The 24,575-nt window shown below is 36.3% G+C and overlaps 1 protein-coding gene across 2 annotated transcripts in view; it reads right to left on the minus strand.

Annotated features, from left to right (window-relative positions):
• The window catches only part of LOC145686069 (apoptosis-resistant E3 ubiquitin protein ligase 1), a 411,433-nt gene that overhangs the window by 377,515 nt on the left and 9,343 nt on the right, over positions 1-24,575 (minus strand). For both annotated transcript variants that reach the window (XM_081758980.1, XM_081758979.1), the window contains exon 2: positions 12,391-12,666. In XM_081758980.1, the coding sequence (XP_081615106.1) occupies positions 12,391-12,565 (175 nt within the window). In that variant the 5' untranslated portion in view covers positions 12,566-12,666. The remainder of the gene's footprint in view (positions 1-12,390; positions 12,667-24,575) is intronic.

Genomic DNA, 24,575 nt, shown 5'->3' on the forward strand with positions numbered 1-24,575 from the left:
TGAACCCATATACATGACCATATAACCATATAAGGTAATAGAACCCCATCAAAGGGAAGAAATTGGGCCAAAAACCAAACGCATGGTACAACATATTGCTTATGTTTATATTTTAGTAATTTTTACCCATGAAAGGGAACAAGATGGATCACCCAAATTTATCATGATACATGTTGAGGTCATGTACTATGATACCGAATGCTTAAATTGGAAAATTTCCAAAATTTAAGGGGATATGGAATGGACCCCTATACATGATCATATAACCATATAAGGTAATAGGACCTCATCCAAGGGGATAAATTGAGCCAAAACCAAACACGTGGTTGTACTAAAATTTGGCAATTTCGTACCCATCAAAGGAAACGTGGTGAACCACCCAAATTTATAGTAATATATATTAGGGTTCTATACTATAATACCAAACATGTAAAAGGGGCAATTTCCAAAATTAAAGGGGTGGGCCAAAGTACCCCTCCCGGGGTGCACAAATGTACCTATGTCTTATGATAGGGAATAGACCCCTATACATAACCATATAACCATATAAGGTAATAGAACCTCATCCAAGGGGATAACTTAGGTCAAACCAAACACGTGGTACAACGTATTGCTTACGTTTATATTTTGGCAATTTGTACCCCTAAAAGGGAACGAGGTGGACCACCCAAATTTATCATAATACATGTTAGGATCCAGTACTATAATACCAAATATATAAAATGAGCAATTTCTAAAATTTAAGGGGTGGGCCAAAGTACCCCTCCCGGGTGCACAAATGTACCTATGTCTTATGATAGGGAATAGACCCCTATACATAACCATATAAAGATATAAGGTAATAGAACCTCATCCAAGAGGATAAATTGGGTCAAAAGACCAAACACGTGGTACAACGTATTGCTTACGTTTATATTTTGACAATTTTGTACCCCTAGAAGGAAACGAGGTGGACCATCCAAATTTATCATAATACATGTTAGGATCCGGTACTATAATACCAAATGTTTAAATTGGTCAATTTCCAAAATTTAAGGGGTGGGCCATGGTACCCCTCCCAAATTTTTCAAGGGGTGCATTAATATACCCATGTCTTATGAAAGGTAATGGACCCCTGTATACGCCCATATAACTATATAGGGTAATAACACCTCATCCAAGGGGATAAATTAGGTCAAAAAACCCCGAAATTTGAATTTTTGGCAATTTTTTACCCCTAAAAGGGAATGAGGTGGACCACCCAAATTTATCATAATACATATTAGGGTCCTGTACTATAATACCCAATGTTGAAATTGGGCAATTTCCAAAATTGAAGGGGTGGGCCAAGGTACCCCTCCCAAATTTTTCAAGGGGTGCACAAATATACCCACATCTTATAAAAGGGAATGGACCCCTATACATGACCATATAACCATATAAGGTAATAACACCTCATCAAAGGGGATAAATTGAGCCAAAAACCAAACACGTGGTATAACGTATTGCTTACGTTTATAGTTTTGGCAATTTTGTACCCCTAGAAGGGAATGAGGTGGACCACCCAAATTTATCATAGTACATATTAGGGTCCTATACTATAATACCCAATGTTGAAATTGGGCAATTTCCAAAATTGAAGGGGTGGGCCAAGGTACCCCTCCCAAAAATTTCAAGGGGTGCATTAATATACCCATGTCTTATAAAAGGGAATGGACCCCTGTATACGCCCATATAACTATATAGGGTAATAACACCTCATCCAAGGGGATAAATTAGGTCAAAAACCTCCGAAATTTGAATTTTTGGCAATTTTTTACCCATAAAAGGGAACGACATAGACACCCAATACTAATAGAGGTACATACTATGGTCCTAGGCTACCATACCAAATTTTTAGATTTGGCAATTTCCAAAATTTAAGGGGGGTGGTCCTAGGCACCCCTGCCAAAATTTAGGGGGTGGGCCAAGGTACCCCTGCCAAAATTTAGAGGGGGTGGTCCTATGTACCCCTAGGTCATTGACCCCGGGCCAAGGTCATTGACCTTTGACCTATGACGTCACAAAGGTCGGGGTCAAAGTCCAAAGTGAGGCAAAGTGACGCGATTACTACTTTATCACACACAAACAAACACACCTAACACACTATCTGTAGAAGCCGACTTTAAAAGGGAGGGCAGCTTTTCTGTTCCGTCTCTCCAAACTAAAAGCAGAGGGGTTTTGCTCTTATATAATTATAAAGTAATGATTACAAGGTGGTTGCATATCTTCAGGAGTACCGCTATTGATCCCCCCCCCTAATCCAACGGTCTGCGCACGCCTGTGATTTAAAACAATTAACAAAGAGATAATTCCAAATTTATAAAGTAAATGTCTTTAATTAAAATAAATATCTTCCAGCTTAAAATAGTTTTATTGTTGAAGTATTCACTTCCAATGCTTTGTGCGTTTAATTGCAGGAATTTCCCGAGCATTTTTTATGACGGGTTTTCCCCGAAAATACAACTTTCTTTACTGTGCATCGATACTTCCACTAGTAAGGAAGTTTAAATTCAGCACTTGAAATAGTAGGGTTACATAATCTTCGGAACTCCGAGCATTAAGCTTCTTAAAGACAAGAATTTTTACGCTATTGCTGGTGTTAATTCAAGAGAATGCTTAATTGAAGAGTAGCGACTAATGACAGAACTGTTGTTGTTGGAAAGCAAACTTTTACTGAAGAATTACTTGTGTTACCATCTAATGTATAAAATAATACTAATAGCTTTACTAATGTATTTACATAATTACTGGAGGTACAGACACCTATGGCCTTAAATTCGTCAAATGTATGAGGGATAACGTCTCACGGCGTCGCCGAGCACACTATTCACGGAAAGTATTTTTTAAAATATAAAATTGAATATTTTATTTCAAATAGATTATAAACACAATCCATACATTAATTTGTTCTGTAATTATCTCAAGCTAAGGTAGCTTTTTTGATTCATTCAGAACTTTATATAGGTCTAACATTGAATGTTGTTGTATACTCTTAACATCAAAGCATCTAATTCGCCCAAGGGAAGCAAAATCTGATACAAGTCACTTTCAATGTGATCACCTTAGTTGTGCCAATAATATACTAACAAAAGGCTCAAAAACCCAGGCGGGTTTTTAAGTGGGTTTTTTCAGGTGGGTCCAACCCTGATCAATGGAGTCCAGACTGAAGAAGATTAAAGGGGTCTGTTGGGATAAATGATGAATAGCAAACATAGAGAATAGAGGTCCAAAGAGAAAAAGCTCCAATTTTTTCTTTCTTTTTTTTCTTTAATGGAATTCCATCGAATCATCATCTTTTTTTGTTAAACTCTTGAACAAAGATTATCCTTACCTTAATCAGATCTGACGTTTTATCTAAGAATATGTTAACTATGATCTTTTTTTAAATGATATTTTTATATTTGTTTGTGGTTTATCTTGATTGACACCCTGGACGGGTGAAATTAATTAGAGAGAAGTGAACTACTACAAATTTTGGAGTTTTGCTGTTACGATATTTCATTCGTTTTGAAGGTTAACGCAAGATTAGATAGAAAATTAGTGAAAGTTATTAACTTTATGCTACTAAGATCAGGAAGCGTAAAGAAGGAAATTATAGTAAATAAAGTAAATTTCAAAGCGTTTAGAAACACTCTAGGTTTAGAGGGAAATGAGGAGACGAGTTTGACAGTCATACTACAAGAAATCAGGAAGTTGTGAAATGCAGTGAAAAGAGTAGAAGCGAAACACTTTATAATTGCGGAATAGTAGACGATGTGATAGATATTAAACTGTGGACATCAACTTTTTCGGGTGCTAAAAACGAACGTCCATTCGAATTTTTAGATTTAGCAAAGCAGAAAAAGATAGCGGAGAGGGATATATTAAGAGTTCCGAAAGACCCGACAGTTCTATTTGAAGAAACAGGACGTTGGTTGAGATTTCGTAGGCCATTTGAAAACTACGCAGCATTTAAGCATAGTTTCTTGCAAGTTTTTATTAACTAACTAACTAACTCTATGGCCTATGGAACCCGGAGGCTCAGTGCTGCGTTCACAAAAGCTCTCCACTGACTTCTATCCTTAGCTAACTGCATCCAGTTTCTACTTTGTATTCCTATCTCTGCGAGATCCATCTTAATATTATTCTCCCATCTGCGCCTAGGTCTTCCTAATGGTCGTTTTCCTATGGGTCTTCCAGTCAAGACTTTGAAAGCGTTTCTACTTTCTTCCATTCTAGCTACATGACTTGCCCACCTAAGCCTTCTAGACTTGACGACCCTAACAATGTTGGGTAAACCGTATAAACTATGTAGTTCCTCGTTATGAAGATTTCGCCTTTCCCCATTCCCGTTCCTCTTGGGTCCGAATATTCTTCTCAGGATCCTGTTCTCAAATACTTTCAGTCTATGTTCTTCCCTCAGAGTAAGCGACCATGTGTCGCAACCATACAGAACAACAGGCATGATTATCGTTTTATATATTTCAAGTTTTGATTATAAGTCGGAAATATAGACTATGACTGAAGCAAAACTACAGGATCCCGAAAAATCGTTGGCCAAATTTATAACCCTGTTTTCGAGACTAAGAGATTCACCGACAGAGAAAGAACAGATCTCGAAAATCACAGAAAAATCTCATCTTAGATTTAGACATTTTTTTCATGGAAAACAACTTGATTCTCTTAAGCAACTCGAGCATGAACCACTGAAGACACAGTCTTATCTGCTAGGTGCATACAATTATACGCAACAGTCGAAAATTGGAATTTCTAACTTTCCTCATTCTATCTCGGCTATACCGGCTATCATTACAGGAGAGAGAGACCGGAATCGTCAAACACTACACAAATAGCAATTTCTGCTTTGTATCCAATTAAGTTCAATAGGTCTTATAGAGGAAATACCACAGAAAAGTAGTGGAAAAGAAAGAAAGAGGATCCAATGTTTTTCCTGTCGAAAATTTGATCATAAGGGCTATGATTACCTGCTAAGGAAAAACACAGTAAGAACAAAAGAAAATTACTCAGCATCAGTATTGATAAGAATAATGTAAATAAATTGTAAGTCCATGTGCCTTTTTTTTCTTTCCCCCACAGTAAAAGAAAAATTCGTGGCCAAAGAACTAAGTCACTGGAAAGTCCTGTGACTGCTTATGAGAAGCACTTGACAACCATCCCTAAGGAAATATGGCGTTCGACATTTAGAAAATGTTTTCAGAGGATGGAACTTTGCATAAATATGATAGAGAATACGTTGAGAAGATGTGAGCCTAACAATGTACCTTTAAAAAAAAAAAAAATAAAAATAAATAAATAAATAAATAAATAAAAGCTTTTAGAGTGACTCTCATATTCTGCTTATTTGTGGAGCAGATCTGATGCAAAACATTGACATATTCTCACATCTTAAAGAAAGAGGTTGGAGATTTGCAAACGAAAAAATCTATCCCTCCCTTCGTTGTCTAACGGGACCGATGAAGTAAACAAAACAGCATATAGTTCAACAGAGAGGGATAATGGAACAAAGACATGTTCAAGCCAGCAACCTCAAAGGAGGAGGGTAAATTTCTTGACCGTCAAAAATTGAAAAGCAAAACGACGAAAAAGAAAAAAAACGGAGACAATTTTCATCTTCGACCAGAAAGACGATGAATAAAAAAAAAGGTAACTGAATGAGCTTCTGTTGAAATGCAACGTTCGGGGATAAAGGACATAATATACTGGGGTATTGACAGCAGCAATTCATGTATTAGTAAAGAAACCGCTGAAAAACGGAAGTAGGCCCAGGATTGCGCTAATTTAACGCAGAAGAAGAGGAATGAGGCTTCGAAGAAACTTTATGACAAGGAAGAAAGCAATATTTACTTTAAAATCGGGCAGAAGGCATGTTGCGCACCGCAAAACATTTCTGTTAGTATATCGAATAAGTACTTCCGTCCCTATCTCTTAGTTAAACAGTTAACAGCAAATACATTCCTAGCAGGAAACAAACCTTATAGGAAGCCACCAGAATTAAGCAAACATCTTCCAGAGCAAAAGAGGAATTTGTAAACAGAACTCCTGAGATAGTGAGGACGGGGATAGATGCTTTCAAATAAAACTCCTGTTTACAAAGAAGAGACAATAGCCGAAAGGGGACATTATTTGTTATTAGTTTGCTTAGAGAATGTTAGTTCCAGTTTAGTCACTTTGAGAGTCAGTAGCTATATTTTTAACTTTGCGGGACAATTTAATAAGCCATTTCCGAAACGGAGATCCGTTTATGCAGCATGCACATCTCGTTTGGATAATCCGTTCGAGTTAGAACTTCTATTACATGTGCATAATAAGAGGTCCGAAGAGAATAGACAAAAGAGAGGACTGAATCCAGGCACTTCTAATAAGGACAAGGATAGATACTGTTCTCTGGATGAACCTACGGCTCTAAAAAAGGCAAAATTCAGTGGCTCAAGAGAATAATAATATGCAGAGTCAGGACCATCAACATCAGCAGAAAATACGTACATAACCCTATTTACATAGATGAAGCTAGTGAAGATTATCTGGTCTATCTGTGTGGATGAGGTTGATATAGAAGGGTTACCACCAATCCCGGAAAAATTTCTTGAAGAGATCGAGCAGAAAAAAAGAGGTGAAAAAAAGAGGAATCAGTAGTTAGAAAACTTTCCTTCTAAACAAGAGATTCATGGACATGTTATATATTTTTTTTATTTATTTTAGTGAAGAAATTGTGAATTTTATTTTTAGTGAGTGATAAACATAAACAGTGAGAGACATTAGACTAGGCCGAAGGAAGGGCATAGATTTTTTTAAAAAGTTGTTTTTGTGTGTATCGAGTTTCATGTGTTCTTTCAGTGAATATAAAGTGTTAAGAAAAATTCTTAAGACAGTACGGTACATTTGAACTTATAGGGAATCTAATTTTTTTCTTTTTTTAATCTTTTTGTAGAGTGCTATGTAAGGACGAGTCTTTTATATATATATTTATTTTACATATTCATATATATTTTACATATTCATATAATTAGTGTTAAGTATTTTATTTTGAATAATATCGTTCCCTTCCATGCATGTGAATGTATGTTTTACTGTGTATTTCTTTACTTTCCTTTTAACTTGTCTTAACGTATATAGCATTCGTTTGTTTTTTTTTTCTAATATAAAAAAATGAAATGAAATCTTTGAGTTTTACGTCCCACGCTTATGCTGGTTAGGCTAAAGGAGGCGGTGATGATGAGTAATGAATGAATGGTGAAATGAAGAAAGTGGAAGGAAACGGGAAAACCCGAGGAAACTCACGCACACGGTGTTTGTCCACCACAAAGTTCATTTGGCTTTTTTTAATATAGTTTTTCATAGTGAGTCGATGCAAAATTCCGGAGGATTGGGACACGCTGTCTATCTCGTATTTTTTTTTTTTTCGGATTTCTAAGCGAAAAATAAATTAATAAATTTAAAAATGAGAAGGAACTACGACCATATAAGAAGAAAGCCTAAGCTCTTTTTCTTTAGATGGATGCTAGGGCTGCTAAAGCCTATTTTAGGAATGCTGAAGGTCCGCCTAGCCTTTGAGATCTTTTTAACATTTTTTGTACGGATCGGTCTTACTGTTAGTGGTGATCGAAAACAGAAAATAAATTATTCCTCTGGAGCCAGAGTGATGGCTAGAGCAAGGGAAAAGTGATTTCTTAGGTAAGAATTGTGATCAAAATAATTGAAATGAATCTGAAATTTTAGATTAGCACGGAATAAACTTGTGTGATAGCTTACTGAGATGAGTGATTCTCATTTCTTCCAGATAGGAACGACTTTTTTTTTTCATTTAGAGCTTTATATTTTTTAACCTCACAGGAAGACAATTCTCTTTGAAGGTGTTCTCAGATTTATTTATTTTCCGTTAAGACAAAGAAATCAGAGTGATGGTCTCCTCTTTAGAGTAACCGTCATTGGGCTCAGCGGTGTCCAATACACTTTTTTTTTTTTTAATACGGAAAGTTGTACTTACGTTTACAAATAAAAAATAAGGTGTCGGACCAAACTGTGACTAAATGTCGGATTAGGGAGTCCAGACTGAAGGAGATTATAGGGGTCTGTTGGGATGAATGATGAACAGCAGCCATTATGAATAGAGCTCCGAAGAGAAAGCGCTCATTTTTTTTTTTTTTCTTTAGTGATATTTCATCGAATCACGTTTTTAAGAAACTCTTGAAAAAAGATTATCCTTACCCTAATCAGATCTTACGTTTTATTTGAGAATAAGGCAAATCTTGAATTATTTCATGGTATGTTTATATTTGCTTCTGGTTTATTTTGATTGGCTTACTCTAGACAAGTCAAATTAGAGAGAGGTGTGAACTACAACTTGTAATTGTGGTTATTTACAGGGTTTATGTTTCACAAACGTCAATTATTTGTCATAAACACAAATTTGCACTTTTAGAATTCTTCAGCTCAGTATCCCATACCAATCATGCTTCTTTTCTAATGCTGAAACTTTTATCCAATGCAGAATTCAGTACTTTCGCCTTTGGCAGCATTGTAAAACAGATGATGAAGACTGAACATGGGTGCGTCTGTTTAAAGCATAATGTATCTAACACAATAGTCACAAATATAAACAATAACATACAAAGAAACACGAAACAACAGAAAACGTAAAACTGAGAAACTTAAACGAGAAATGACTAGCGAAGCATTATGATTTTGACATTTCGAACTTTACAAGCGTCAGGTTACAGGAGCAGAGCTAAAAAGTCGAGGTTATAGAAATACTAATTGTGAGAAAAATTATGAAAAGAAAACAATGAAAATGAAAACGAAACTGCATTAAAGAAGATAAGAGAATATATAAAGAGTTAAACATCGTATTAAGAAGATAAACCAGTAAAGCAAACAAACCCTATAATAGTCAATAGCGATGTAGTACAAATTTAAATTATGTATAGGGACGTAAACTTAATGAAAAATAGAGAAGGAAGAATATCTACAACAATATATAAACTGAGGGTGTGCAGCGTATTCACAAAGAGAAAGATAAATATTGAAAAACTGTACTGCAAGAGGCAAGAATCAACTGTACATTTTGGTTACATGAAACGAGAGAATCGTCGTCTTGCAAACAATTAGGACGTATTACCTAAGAAATGGAATACAAAACGATACAAAGATTAAAGAACTATATTCTCCGATTGCATATACCAAAAATAGAAAATACATATTAACGTCTGAGAAAGATAACATTACGTTATGGAAACTTACGAAATAATATAATTTTTAATAAAGAAGCACATACTCTGGTCAGAAAAGTATTATTATTTAAAGAAAATAAAACTTACAGAGCAAAGATTAAAATAATTTGAATAAAGAAGTAAGGAAGTTAAATAACAGTTTTGATTCAGGAATGAAGAGGACACTAGAGAAACAATTAGCTTACATCGAGTAATAGCTGAATGCCTTGTAGACAATGGAAGAAAATGTACGCAGTATTCGTTGATTTAGACAAACATTTAGGCAGAGAAGGTATTTAAAAAATATGAACTAGGTAATTTTGATGGAGACACTAAAGTAGCTTCGGACGCAATAGAAAGATCAAAAACTTAAAAAGTACTTATGAAACATACATAAGAAGTGGAATGAAAGAATATAATGAAACAAAAAATGAAATGAAATGAAATCTTTAAGTTTTACGTCCCACGGTTAAGCCGGTTAGGCTAAAGGAGACTGTGATGATGAGAGATGAGTGAAATGGTGGAATGAAGAAAGTGGGAGGAATTGGGAGAACCCCGAGAAAACCCACGAGCACGGTGTTTGTCCACCACAAACTCCACACGGCGCAAGCTGGGATCGAACCAGGGACCCCAAGCACCGGAGGTGAACGCTCTACCACTGAGCCACCGCGCCCTCTTCTATAATGAAACAAGACAGTGCAGTTGGAAGAGAAGTTTGACATCAATCAATACCTGTTTAGAGTAGTAAAAAGGATTTGAATAGGAAAGAGTTTGTTTCGATAGAAGGTATTAGGGCTGGTATATTTCACTTCCTGATTATATTGCTGTTATTGAGTAATCTTAATAAAAATGTGACAATATGTTAAGAAATGTGAGAAAAAGCTGTGAAAAGAATACATGCATGATAAAAATGAAGACGAAAGCAGTGATGGCTGAAATGAAGGAAGATGTGACATCTATAGAAGTGAGAGGTTAAAAGAATACTAGAGTAGTTCTCGGTATCTGGGGAGTATTTTAAATAAGGTACTGAAATAAGAACAAAAAATAGAAAGCAAGAATAGAAATAGTGAAAGATCTTCAAGAAAAGAAGGAAAACGTATTATATGAAGAGTTTTGGAGGGAATTAAGGAAAGGGGACTATCTGAGTTCTCCGAAATTTGAACGAAAAACCAATGAATGGAATAACAGAAAAGAGAACATAATTAGAGATAAATATAGGGAGATTAGGACATTGCTGGGACAAAAATAGTATTCTGCGAAACATTGTAGAAAAAACAATGGAAATACAATATGGGAGATGAAAGAAAATTACAAATAATGGTTGATACTTAAACGAAATGAAATGGAAATTTTTCAGTTTAACGCCCCACTATTATGCCCGTTAGGCCAAGGGACACAGATGATTAAGGCAAGTGAATGATGATGGAAGAACTGGTGGATGAGAATATGAGGGAAACGAGAGTATCCCGAGAAAACACAGGACACAATGTTGTCCATCGCAAACTTACTTGGTCAGGGATCAAACCAGGGACCCCAGAAGTAAGCGTCCTACCACTGAACTACCGTGCCCCTGATACTAAAACGGAATAAAAGAAAGTTAGCTAAGGAAAGTAGCTTATGGAGACTTCCAAATTTGTCAAGTAACGTACTAGTGATAGATATAATTATGATGATAAACTGCATTGATAGAAAAAGAAGCCTATTAGCTGTTTATTCAATTATTTATTGTATTAATAGGACGGACATTTAATATAACCAATACTCACCTCAGCACTCATAGGTAGTACAGCATTCTTGACTGTGGACGTTTCAATGGTGGTTTGTCATCTTCATCCGTACAAATTCTTTAAGAAACAATGGTAATATCTCAAACGCCTCACAATTTTGGTCTAAATTTTGTTAGGGATACACGCATTTAATGCTCTTGTTCCCATCAATTTTTACACGCCAGAGGCGCCCATGATTGCACACACGCATTCTATGCTCCTGTGCCACCTGAACACTTGAAACTGACGCCAATCTCAATGCTATAGTTTTCCGTAACATTAATAGCGTTTCGGTACCCGATTTTCCCACTTTTGTGCATTTTTCTTCCCCACGTATTGTTACTTCAACTATATGTTTTTTTCGTCTTATGCGTCACTCACAATTCAGTCAATATTGCGATAAAAAGAAATGCACTCAATCTTATCCCTTCGTTCTATGTTAATAAGTTCAAAATTTAACATTTGTCGGGAACGGATCTTCATAGATGGAGAATGAATGAACGTTCATACACTCTCTGAGAGAAAGTTTAAGAAGAGTTATATCCTTTAATAGTATATCGTCGAACAACATGTAGAATGTAGTAATTACCAGCAGAATGCCCGTTCTTTGAATGAAAAAAAAAATAAAGTTTATATAAAATATTTTAAATATTTCTACTACATTTTTTCCTGCTTTCAAAATACTTGTTGGTGGAAGTTCGATTACACTAGAATTACGTAAACGCTCATCTGTCTCCTCCCTTAGGCGTTACACTTTGCAATATGCCATGCTATCTGTAGTCAAGAACACACGATTATTTCTACAAAATTTTAAATTTTTACACCTGATAGTACCGAAGATCTGATTAAAAAAAAAAAAAAAAAAAATCAAACCATCTTCCCTCCCGGCACTCCACTTCGCAAAGCCTCATCTTATCTATTAGTTTACCATGTAATAACAATATTTACTCAAAATTACAAGGTTCTAGGCCTAATAGTTTGGGGGTTTGGAGAGTGAGTCAGTGGATTTACTGTTATATATATTTCCCCAATTTTGTTTCACCTTGGCAATTAACGCAAGCACACCTAGTCGAAACAAAATGTAAATTCATATACCGTAAAATTAAAAATTTATATTTCAGGATTTCATGAAGAAAATTCTGACAGTTCGATAAGAAAGAAAAAAAAAACTTCAATATTGGTACTGGTTATAAAGGAAATGTAACGAGGTGGGAGTATGTACTTCTCTCCTGCAGTGACTTTTCAGTGCATTCTCGTATCAAACTAGTTGTTTAGTCTCGACGGAGGGAAAAACTGCAAAGACATCCAACAAATAAAACCACACATGTTACATCATTCTTATTCTTTTAGGCTATGGCAACTGCAATTTATGATCAGAAAAATTGCATTGCACGTACCTCTTTCTCTGAAAGTCTCTTTATATTCATGAAGCTGATTTTCTTCTAGCCAAAGATCGGCTTCAGTCTTTTCGCGCGTGCTCACTTCCGCCCACACGGTAAACACTAATTTACACAGTGAAAAACAGGCCAGACAGAAAATTCCCACTACCACGGGGGGAAGCCTGCGATCCATAGTCACCACACTCCACCCATTGTTTCTCGCACTTTAAAAAAAATGCAGTCACGTGACGATACTCAATACGAAAACTAGAAAGTCTTCTCCATAGGAACTACCTGCAAGAACAGAAAAATAACGCTTTTATTATAATCTTATTTTTAGAATATTAATATTCATAAAGAAAATGTTTATAGTAAAGTACAATCCTAACAAAAACTGAAACTCACAAGATGATTTCCGTTTATAATACAATACCCTGTGTTATTATCTGAAATCAAAATATAATTTCTAATCACTTGCATATTAAATCTGTACAACAGGGATATTTAATCCAGTATAAAGAATTTCCTTTTACAAAGTAGAGTTACGCCATCACCTTTACTCCACTCAATCATAAATATTAAAGTTAACATCTGACCGATTATAATATAAATACTCGAAAAACATAAGAAAGAACACTAATACTGAAAAATTATTGTACGATTAGCAAATCATATTTGAAAGAATAGTATACCAAATTACATCAATAAAGTATGGAAAAATGAATGGGTCAATTTACATATGTTTCGTTTGATTTTGCTTTATTTGTCTCTATTAATTTAAAATTGGGAAAATGTTTCTCTGTAAATATCGAGCATCAGGAAGCACAATTACCATCAACATTTTCACTACATAAATTTTAATATCCTACGAATACTAATTTATATAATGAATATATTTATATAATATATATACAACAGTGAGTCATAAGTTTAGCACTACTGGCATTTACAAGCAATTTGCAACGTGTATATCAAGTGACCGAAGTAGTTCAAACCATCGAAAGTGGTTTCTAGCACGGGTATAGACACTGGTAGCTTGTGCACTAACAGTTGTGCAGTGCTGCATTTTATGTGTGACTTGACAGCCGCAAAAATGAAAGTGTACTGAAATGTAACTCAGGAACACCTGTTTGTTGTGTGCTAATTCGCTTTAAGAGTTTAAAGTGAACCATAACACAATGGAAGCAACTCGACACATTTGTTGTGTGAAAAGGAAGGGGCATTGATTATAGTATAAGAGAATGGTTTAAGAAATTTTGTTCAGGTTGCAAGCAGCTTACCGATCAACCAATATCAAGTAGGTATCTGAAAATAATGAATTCAGAGCTCGTACGCCAAATCACAGTCAAATCCGAAGACTTGTACTCGCTGGTTATTAGGCAAGCTCGGTATCTCACATTCTAGTGTGGTTCGCAATCTTTATGTCCTCGGTAAAAGCAAGCGGAGCTCCGAAATCGTGCTACATTTCTTCCAGCTCAAGCACAGAAACAACTGAATGTGTGGAAGAAGCTATTGGCAAACCCATGTGATCTGCGTTGCCTAACGAGAATGATAAGGTGTGACAAAAAGCTGATATTCTTCCGAAATCCTAACGTGCATAAACAGTGGTTAAACAAGGACCAAGCACCGGAAACTGTCGTCGATAACGATGTTTCAAGCACAAGAAGATATCTCCATTTGGTGGAATTATGACAGGACAACTCATTATGAGCTCGTTCCGAAAGATCAAAACTTCCAATACAAAACCTGTACTCCGAACAATTGGAGCGAATGAATGTCCTTGTGTCGCACAAAACTCTGCACTGATGAACAGAAAACGACACTTTCTGGAGCAAGACGATGCAAAACCTCATACCTCTAGAACGACCTGGAATAAACTCTATGATTTGTGGAAACTGAACTGATACCACCCAGCATAGTCTGGACTTCACACCCTTGGATTACTACTTGTTACGACCTATGGCTCTCTTGCTTCGCTAGCGATGATTCAACAAACAAAAGCAGCTGGAAGCACCAGTACAGGGCTTCTTTTCGTCGATGGACAAGACTGGCATTGAAGAATTATCTGAGAGATCAACTGACATGCTATTTTGCTTCTTTGGTAAATTCCGTTTAAGTTTCATCATAGCTCTTCTAATAAGTTCGAAATTATTTAAACTTATCGATATTTTATACTCCTAGATTGGAAATAGTTTTACTGGACACTTTAATATGTATAGTTATCCAAGAGTTTGAATACTGCTGAGCTTAACTCTTTAAGAGTAAACCCCACATAAAATAATACGAAAAGATCAAATCTGTTGCAGGTGGAACTTGAGGTATTTTATGCTAACGGAATTGTATGAAAATTGCAAAAAGGGAGCGATTGGAAAATTCGACAAATATGTCTGAACATAATATTTGAGTTTCGTCATCGGAATAATCAATGTTAGTAATCAGAATAATAGCAGTTTGATTTTAATAATGGTTTGATGAAAGGTTGACTTATTAATATTAGAAATACAAAGCAAACGACACATACCCTGTATTTACAAAGCATTGGTACATCAAGTGAAGTTTTATACCCAAACTGTTTAAGATTAATTCACGTTTTTCCTTGGATATTGCCAACCAATCTACATTCAAGTCCGCACAAACAAAAGCATAATACAGGGTGCGGCAGAACCAACTAACCAGTTTTAAGGAGCAATAAAAAGTAAATCTGTATATATAGAAAAAAAAAATGTTTTTATTTTCTAAATTAGTACGATATACTATTTTACATTCATTTAGTTTTGAAAATAATGTTTTCAAGATGGCGGCCGTTAGCATCAATACATTGTTGTAGACGATCCGTGAAGTTTCGAGCAGCTCTTGCACATATGTCGCGGGGTATGGCATTCACTTCGTCAATAATCCGCTGTTTTAACTCTGGTAGGATGTGAGGGCGGATTTTGAAAAACTTTTCCTTCAGATATCCCCAAACAAAGTAGTCACAAATGCTCAAATCTGGTGACCGCGCAGGCCACTCGACAACACCCCTCAAAGAGACGAGGCGTCCCGGAAACATTTCTGTTTTCATAATAAGCGCGAACGGCAAAACCACGATGTGCACCGGTCCAGACCATATTAGCTACTGAAATGAGGTCAACGACTGAACAAAGGCAGACCACGTGCAACTGCCTACACCCACCTCAGCTCTCGCGGTAATCGATAGAAACTGCTTAGTCGGTTCTGCCGCACCCTGTACGATAATTACATGACATGCAGTAAGAAATTATATATATATATATATATATATATATATATATATACCTTTTCAATTCAGGTAAGGTCACAGCAATTGCTTCAAAAGGAACTCTGTGATTTATCACTTTACAAAACAACTTTTTATGCCTATCTAACCTGGATGGTTTAATAATAGCAATTCTGGTTTCTTAAAATAACGTATTCAGTAATTAAATTACATTTGGAGTTGCCAAGTCCTATAATTCTTTTATATTCTTACTTGCTTGAAGGAATCTAACTTATTTTCTAAACCTTGTACAGTGTGGCGGCACTGTTTGGTTCATTAATAAGATCTAAGTTTGATTTTAACCCTTTCGTGCATAACGTCCACTGGAATGGGCAGTGTTGATTGGTTAAAGTTATGTTCTGTCATAACTCTCCACCGGCAATCCAAGTGCATTGGTTTTCAATAGAAGTTACCTCGGTGGCTTGATGATCTGAATTTTTCTGTCATCTAGCGTAAAACTCTGAAGCAGGGTTCTGACGTCATGAATGCATGCTTGAAACAGACAAGAAAGAAGCGTGGCGAGTTCTTCTGGAATATCTATATCTTCTGGAATTATATATATCGAGTTCTTCTGTAATTATATATAGTGCTTTTCATTTTAACTCAGGCAAAGAAAAATAAAATTGTACTATCATCATCTCAGATGTTGTCAAAAAAAATTTTTTATAGCAACTAGACATGTTTTTAAAGGACCCATATTCTTTCGTTTTGTCGAAAAAAAATTTTCCCGACAAGTAATGGGCCATCAAAGACGGGGATGATTCAGGGAAGATTGAATTGTAGAAAACATGGAAAATGGTCAACTTCGGAGCCTCACCATTCAGCAATGGAGACAGATCGAGTTATAATATCTTCTTGTGGTATGTACACTCATGTCCAAAATTATTGTCGCATGTCTATAAATATGTTGTTGTAGGAATATAATTTAATAACGAATCCGCCTGGTATTTCTTATAAGTTTGTATGTGTATAATCGGCAAAGACATGTATGTGACAAATTTCATGCCGAAACAGCAATAAATAAGAACAATGAAACGAAAATAAAACTTTCTTGTCCATTTAGCAACATTTTCTTTTACTCTTTCTCATTTTCGTATTTATAATTCTTTTCCTTTGAAATTTACCACAAATATACATTTACCGATTATACACACAGCATCAGTATTAAAAGTACCCCGCAAAATTATCAAATTATATTCTTACAAGAAGACAGTTATAGATATGCGACCATCATTTTGGACATGAGTGTACATAGGGATATAAATAAACTATAGTAAACTATATTTTATTATAGTTTGGTTTGCGCATGCGTATCTTTTTGCACATAAATTACCAAATGAACGTCAGTTTATCTGAAAAGTCGAAGTTTACGAATTTTTTCGAGCACTTCCGGCTCCTATTTTAAAATTCTGTTTTTACGCTTGATAAGACCTACTTACCTACTTTCCGAAAAAAAATTCCATCGCTTCTGTGTGCAACCATTTTGTTATAAAAAAGAAATCGAGAAATTCTGAAATTTTGTCGGATGGTTCAACTTTACATGAATAATAAGCACAGCAAATAGCATTCTCGACCAATGCTTCATGAATTACCTACAGCCTTTTGAAGTTAACGACGTCTCGTTAATTTTGAAGTCGCAGTTGGCAACACAGGGAATAGGAGTGCAACAATTTGATGATGTTTGTGGTTCACATTCATTAAATAAAAAACAAACGTTTTTCCTGATTGTGTTTTATTATTTTCATCAAAAAGGCTCTCTGACATAGTAAACTGATCCTCCCCACTCCTCCTCCGTTTTCTTAAACCGAAGTAATCTGAGGTGGGAATTTCGATTTCGAAACAGAAATTTTAAGTTTATTTACTTAAAATGTTCTTCTGAAACAAACTTTCACTTTTGTTTTTCACTGAAGCAATTATTTGTTTGCTTAGTGTCTATTTCGTTAATAACATGTAACCGTGCAGATGCGCCGATAGATGTTGGTGCATTCACAAGTAGTAGCACATTGTCGATGATCACAAAACACATATTTTCATTTCTCTTATGCTCTTCTGGAAACATGTATTCTGTTGAAGGTCCATGTGGAAGCATAAACATTTCAACTCAACACAATTTATGATCTATTGATAATATTTCTGCTACCCACCACTGGTTATCATATAGTACGCGACAAAGGTCAAGATCTAAGGGTTTACTTGTTCCTACCATAAATTCTTCATTGTAACTAGATTCCGGCATTGCCGTTCCAACTCAGGTAGAACTGTATAAAGCTCTTAGTATAGCTAACCCCATTACGGTTATCATAGTAGCATGGTACAGCGTTTGTTCCGTCTGGCATCTGTAGCTTTTACAGCGTGATTGAAGAACGTATATTTCGGTATCTTGGCAATCAGCCCACATCATGTGGCAATATATGAGAGTTATTTTATTCTACTTTGTTCAGCTTAAAACACAAATTACTTTGATGTTAATTATGTCGGGAAGTATGTAAATGTTATCAAATAGAGCAAATCTTCTCTACTCCCGATCCAAGCCTTTGCATTAAGTTTTTCCATAAATGACGTAAAGGCAATGCCCTAAATAGAAGAGGGGGAGTGTGCGGGGTATACTTCCTTAGATCTTCCACTTCGAGTACTGCGTAAAGGAATAGCAACACAGTTTAGAAACCGAGATCTTCCTATCTCGAATATTTTCGGTGCGTAGCGGATGCTTGATGTATTGCGACTAGAGATGCAAGGGCTCGGAAAAATACCGGCTTAAAAAAAAAAAAAAATTCTGCTCCGCATTTTTGCTTGGGAAATTTTGGGCTTTTTTCAAAATTTTGCTTAAAATTGATAAAGCAGACTTTGTTTCGCTTCTCTACAGCACAAAAACTCATTTAATTAGTGGTTGATGTAGGTAATAATATAAAACCTAAAATAAAATATGAATTTCGAACAGATTTTTTAAAATTCTTAACATATTTACATTATTAATTCCTAAGGATTAACCAATTGATGTAATAATTTTTTAACCTCTTATACACAAAAGTAAGTACTTTTATTTAAAAATAAAATGATACATAAATAACTAGCAAAATTGTATGTAGTATTTTTACTTCAAAATATCACACACCCTCATTTTGAAACAAAATAAAATAAAACATGAGAGAAATACATTTATATGATAATCTTAAAGGCTGCACATAAAGAGCTTGGTTTCGGGTGGTTCTGTATATTCTTGAACTTTTTAAAGTTTTAACTTTTATATACATTGTATGAATATTTCGAACAAATTTTTCATTCATTGATCACATACGTAATAATCTGTTACCACCTATCAGGTGCTTCGGATCTGCAAAATCGGTAAAATTCTGAATTCTATAATGCATTGACTGTTCCTTAAGCTTATTTAGAATCGAGCAAGTACCGAATTTTCTGTTCATGAATCATATGCGTAATAGACCGTTCATTTGATCGTATGGTTTCCTAGTGTGAACGTCACATTATCTGTGTTATAAGATGATTTGCATAGCTAAATTTTTCGTGAAATTATGAATAATATTTTAGTTTAATTAGGTATTTGCATATAAAGAATTTTGAGATTTAAATAATTACCAGCGGGAGCAGATAACTTTTATTAATATTTCTATGTATATTTATGGTTTATTGTATTATGTAAATGAATAGTAACGAACAACAAGGCAGGACTTAAGCGAGAAGCAATGAGAATTGGATATTATTTAATATGAACGTATAAGAAGATAGCGAATTTTGTATTTCAATATGCTAGTTTGCATGGATAGAGGCAGAGAAAGCTTCCCAGAGAAAAAAAAAAAAAAACTCAAAGAAAGCAGGTGTACTCAACGGAGCGTTGGACACCCAAGTTGAGTAGATTTTTGAAATCAATATAACCATCTGAATAAGGATAGAAAACCTATGAGATTCAGATTTTGCTTAGGTGTATTGCTAGCTGAATTTCTTAGTGTTGTTATAGGGAGTAGCATACACTAGCACCGTCGAGACACAATTCCTGCGATGACAATACTTGAAAAACCATATAATTTTTAGCAAGTCTATGAGAGAAACCTGCATACAAAGAGGTGCTATTTTTTTTAAACACGCCCCTTTTTAGCGTGTTCGACTTCCAAAGCGTCGTTTTGCCAACGGAACATTCTCGAAGAAAGATAAGTTGACTATTTTAAAATTATTGACGAGTCCACTTGAACTAGAGGGGAAGCTGTCTAGAACGTTGTTTGTGATGGTTCCATGACATCCGATAGATGTCTCTGTAAAAATATAGTTATCGTCTGCACCGCTGATATGATTTGAAAGATAATATGTGTTATGTTATGTAAATAAACTTTCTGGGTGTTCCCGTAGTATTAGACATATGTAGTTCGATATATATATTTTGTTTTGTCAAATTGGCTTGTACTAATACCAGTTTTAAGACCTGGTAATGGTTATGGAAGGCATGCAGGCAGACCAACACATACCTCAGTTTTTTTTTTTTTTTTTTTTTTAAATCTAGCAGAGAATGCAATACTGCTGCAAAGGAGAAGCAAACTTCCAATCAGTTCTACTAGGTTTATTATAATGTGTCAGGCTACTTCAGCCTTATTTAGAGTCATTTTAATTTGTTTATATCTAGCATAACTCATTTAATTTGTTTTATTAACGTAATTAAGTAATTCAAAATTACAATCCTCAATGCATCTATTTCTATAATTCACCATGTTCAATGTCACTTGTTCAAGCATTTCTTGGTGTCGCCGATAGATGGCTTCAGCTGTCAAGGTGTTGAAGTAAGCATGTCAAGTGACATAGTTTGAACAATGTTGGTGTTTAAATTATATTTTGTGTAAATACAGCATAGTGTGTGTGTGTGTCAGATATTAAACTGAAGCTTAATTATTAAGCAAGTTAACACACACAGTGACAGACAACGATGCCATTGAAGTGATAGACAAAGTGGAAAAGAACAAGAACAAGTGTGTTTTTTTTTTTATATTTAGGTCACTGGAAATTCGCAGGTGAGGGAGGCACCCTCACCCCTATTCCAGTGGAGCGGGCTACTTTGGTTTGGCCCAACACAGCAGTTGGAAGAAACAATGAAACTGCAAAGGAATAAAACAGTACGCGGGACAAACAGAGAGTTAGTTGTTGCTAAATCGCGAGACAGTGCAGAGCAAAGCACTGCAAGTCGTATTCGTGTTGACCGTCAGCTATTTGGAACTCTGACCATTCAGAGATTTGTGTATAAGAAGAGTGCGTGAGTTAGACACTAATATTCTGTGCGTGTGTGCAGTAGAATGGGCGATCATAACTAGTTTACTTTAGTATTTCCTCGTTTTTCTCCGGACTAACATTCTTGTGGTAGAATGGGAGAGTAGGAGATACCGATTATATATATATTTAGGAGTGTGATTTCTCAAAAGTGATATGAGAACAAGTGTCGTATATATCACCATTTACTAGTGAGAAGGGACAAAGCTTTACAGCATATTTCGTAAAGTGCTTCGCACCGGTATAAATATTGTGCCATGTCTACGTCACACGCCATATAACTTGTTCACGCTGCTAACAGTGAAATCCAAAGCAAGTGAAATCCTTAGTAAAGAAAACGCAATGCCGTATTCTATAGGTTATCTTCAATGCTATAGTATAGCACAGTTTAGTTAAAACCCTTTAAATACAAGAACTGAGCTAATTTTGCTTGTATTAAGTAGGCGGGTTTTGTGCAAGAAAATGTCAGAGTGTCAGCTGATGTTAGGCTAGCGAGAACTTTCGTCAAATAACAAATATATTCTCTTGTATTGTGTCACACCAAGGACTACCCTTTGAAATCGCCACTGGTGTTACGGAAATCCCTTGGTAGAGGCAACATGACGGTTAGCAGAACCTAACAACACGACAGGAGGAGAAAAGAGGATGGTCCACAACATTGGAAGAAACACAGCCCGGAAGTGCATTCTATAGGAAACCAGAGACACTTCAAGAAAGAAGACCGCGCCGCGATAAATACAAAAGTGCACAAACAATAACAATATAGAGCTCAAAGTGTGAGAAAGAAATATTAAAAGAAATATTTTTTTTTTTCTTTTTAGGTCTCATAGCGAGACCGCGCGCGCGAGTGCTTTTGTAATTATTTCTGTGTGCTCTGGAATTACGGAAGTGGTGCATTAAAGCAGGATTACCACTGGAATGTTGACTTCTGTTATTGTCGCAGTTGGCTGCAAGGTAATGTGTTACCCTTTCTGTCTTTCTTGTTTGCTTTTCAGGCCAGAAGCTGGGTCTATCAATGGATCGTAATTGCGATAAGCATATTGTGGGTATCTTTCTCATACAGGATGGGTGTTAAAACCATAGGAACCTGTAAGTTAGAGTTTCATGCTTAGTAGGAATCTTATTTATTTTTTTTTTCAAAATTTTAACTTTTATTCATTCTAAGACTCTACCGACTGACTAAATTCACTAAATTAACTTTGTGGCTGGAGGTTACAGTAATTTTAAAGTCAATATTAGTTTAAATATTCAGATTCCTCCCTTATTTGCATTTTTGCATATTAATGATTTTAGTAATTTATTCATATTATGCAAACTCACACTCCTCCGCTCACAAAGAACTTGGCGCCCAGCGTGGGGCGCGACACACACACCATCCTGGATGTATGTTTTGTTTTAGAAATGTCCTTTGCTAAATTTTGCTTTTGATAGTAAATCTTGTGGCAAGAAAATAAAGTAAAGTCTTGTTTTCTTTTTCAATTTCGATTCAGTAAAGAATGTTGCCACAAGAAATGAAAGATACCCAACGTTTTTACGATATTTAGTGCAAGCCAGACGCGGGTAGCAGTAGATGTGTTTTTTCTTTCAGGTTGTCGCGCTGCCATCCAGAAAGTTTATTATTTCTGTGTGTATTATTGTTGTGTTATATGCATTTATTTTGTTGAAGTGTATTGCCAAATTTTAAACCTTTTTGGAGGGGAATAGCATTTAGCGAATCAAGTTTAGGCATTTTAGAGAACCTAGTTACTTACTTAGAGTTCATAATCACTTAATGGTAGTAACGCGAAGTCAAGCTAGAGCGATGGAAGGCTTTGTAGGCGACAATATTATTGACAATCAATTTGCGCAAATAATGGAATTTCCATCGGAGTCTCAGGACACCGGAAGCGATTCAGTAGGAAATGTAAACACCTCTCTCCAGGAAGTAGTTCCGCCTGGAGAAGGTACCGTCAGTAATGAGAGGGCTAATGAATCGGAGCAGGTTAGGGAACCGGTTCCTAGCACCTCAGCGCAAGTCACATCTGTACCTGACCCGTGTCTCGCGTCATTATTTAGCATGTTGAAAGAAATAGCAGGCAAGTTAGATAATCAAGAAAAGAAGTTAGAGAATCAAGAAAAGAAGCAGGATAAATCACTACTAGACATTTCGAATAAGCTTGAGAAACAAGAAAAGATTCATGAAAAATCACTTTCGGAAATTTCAAGTAAATTAGAATCCCAAGAAAAGACACATCAGAGAACCTTATCCGAATTAGCAAGTAGGCAGGAGAACGCTAGCAGAACCATGTTAGAGAGGTTAGCGGCTGTTCAAGAGCAGATCACTGACAGTTTCCGGCGTGAAATGATGCAAAACGTGACAGAGCTAGAAGCAAGGATCGATTCCTCAGCGGAAGCTCTGGAATCTAAGATAACAGCATCCTGCCAGGAACTAAAATCATCAGTAGAGGCAACAGAGAATAAAATTAGCGAATTAGAGGCTCACACTGAAAGCAGGATAGGCGAGATATCTGAGGTCCTTGGTTCAGACCTCGCTCAGGTCTCTCGAGATGTCAACCATCTACGTGGTGACATGGAGAGAGTGGGGAAAATGTAGCCGCCGTTTCTACAGAAATTGACAGGGTAAAAGCTACCGTAGATAGTTCAGTGGGCCACTTACAAACTAAGTTGCGTCGAGCAGAACTGAGATGGGAGGAACAGCTGGAACTGTTAAAGGAGTCGGTGCGAGAAAACAGTTCCAGTTGTCAAAACACAGCCTCTGTCTCGCATGAGAGAATTGAATCACCGGTCGCTGGACCGAGCCATGCGGGACAGTTCCCTGAGCTTCCCAGGCGTGATAACTCAGACGAGCAGGCTGCCCCTCCCCCTCCAAACATAAACAACGTAAGCAGTAGTAATAGCAGTGTTGCGAATTGCCAGGTAGCGTCAGCCTTAGGGCTGTTACATCGAGATCTGTCACTTCCTGTGTTTACAGGAGTGGAATCAGAAATACAGGCCCATAATTTTCTAGTTGAACTAGATAATTATTTTGATTTAACGGGCGTACCAGAAGAGAGACGGTTGGCCTTCTCCTCCCACTGCTTCCGTGGCATCTCACGTCAGTGGATGCAGGTGACTTTGAAGAAATGTGCTAATTATCAAGACCTCGTTAGACATTTCAAGAACGCCTATCTTAGCGAAGAGAAACTGGCTAATCTCCGTGCCTCTATTTTAACGTCACGCTTCGAGACACGGGGAAGCAAGAAGCCGACAGAATACTTGTTGGAATTACTGCATACCAACAGTATTCTCGACCCCCCGTTACCGCCCCAGGTACTTTTGCGTGTCCTTCCACGGCAATTGCCATTTTCAATCTATAGATGTATTGTGTCATCTAAACCACGATCTATAGATGAATTGTTGAACATTGTTGGTGAGCTTCAGTCTACCTATCAGCCACCAAATAACAACAACAGTAGGAGGGGAATAAATACACTTGCTGTAGAGGAAGAAGAAGAAGATGTAGGAAGATCTTCCCCCCCTCCACGAAACAGTAGGCCGAGTAACCCCACTCGTGACAGGAGGTTCCATAGGGACAATGGGCCTTATTATAATAGGGGTTCACGTAGAGGCAATGGAAACAGAAATGGAAATAATAATGGCAATTGGCGTTCGAGAAACTCCAGTG

The sequence above is a fragment of the Thermobia domestica genome, chromosome 5, assembly GCF_964235325.1.
Source record: "Thermobia domestica chromosome 5, izTheDome1.hap1.1, whole genome shotgun sequence".
NCBI lineage: Eukaryota > Metazoa > Arthropoda > Insecta > Zygentoma > Lepismatidae > Thermobia > Thermobia domestica.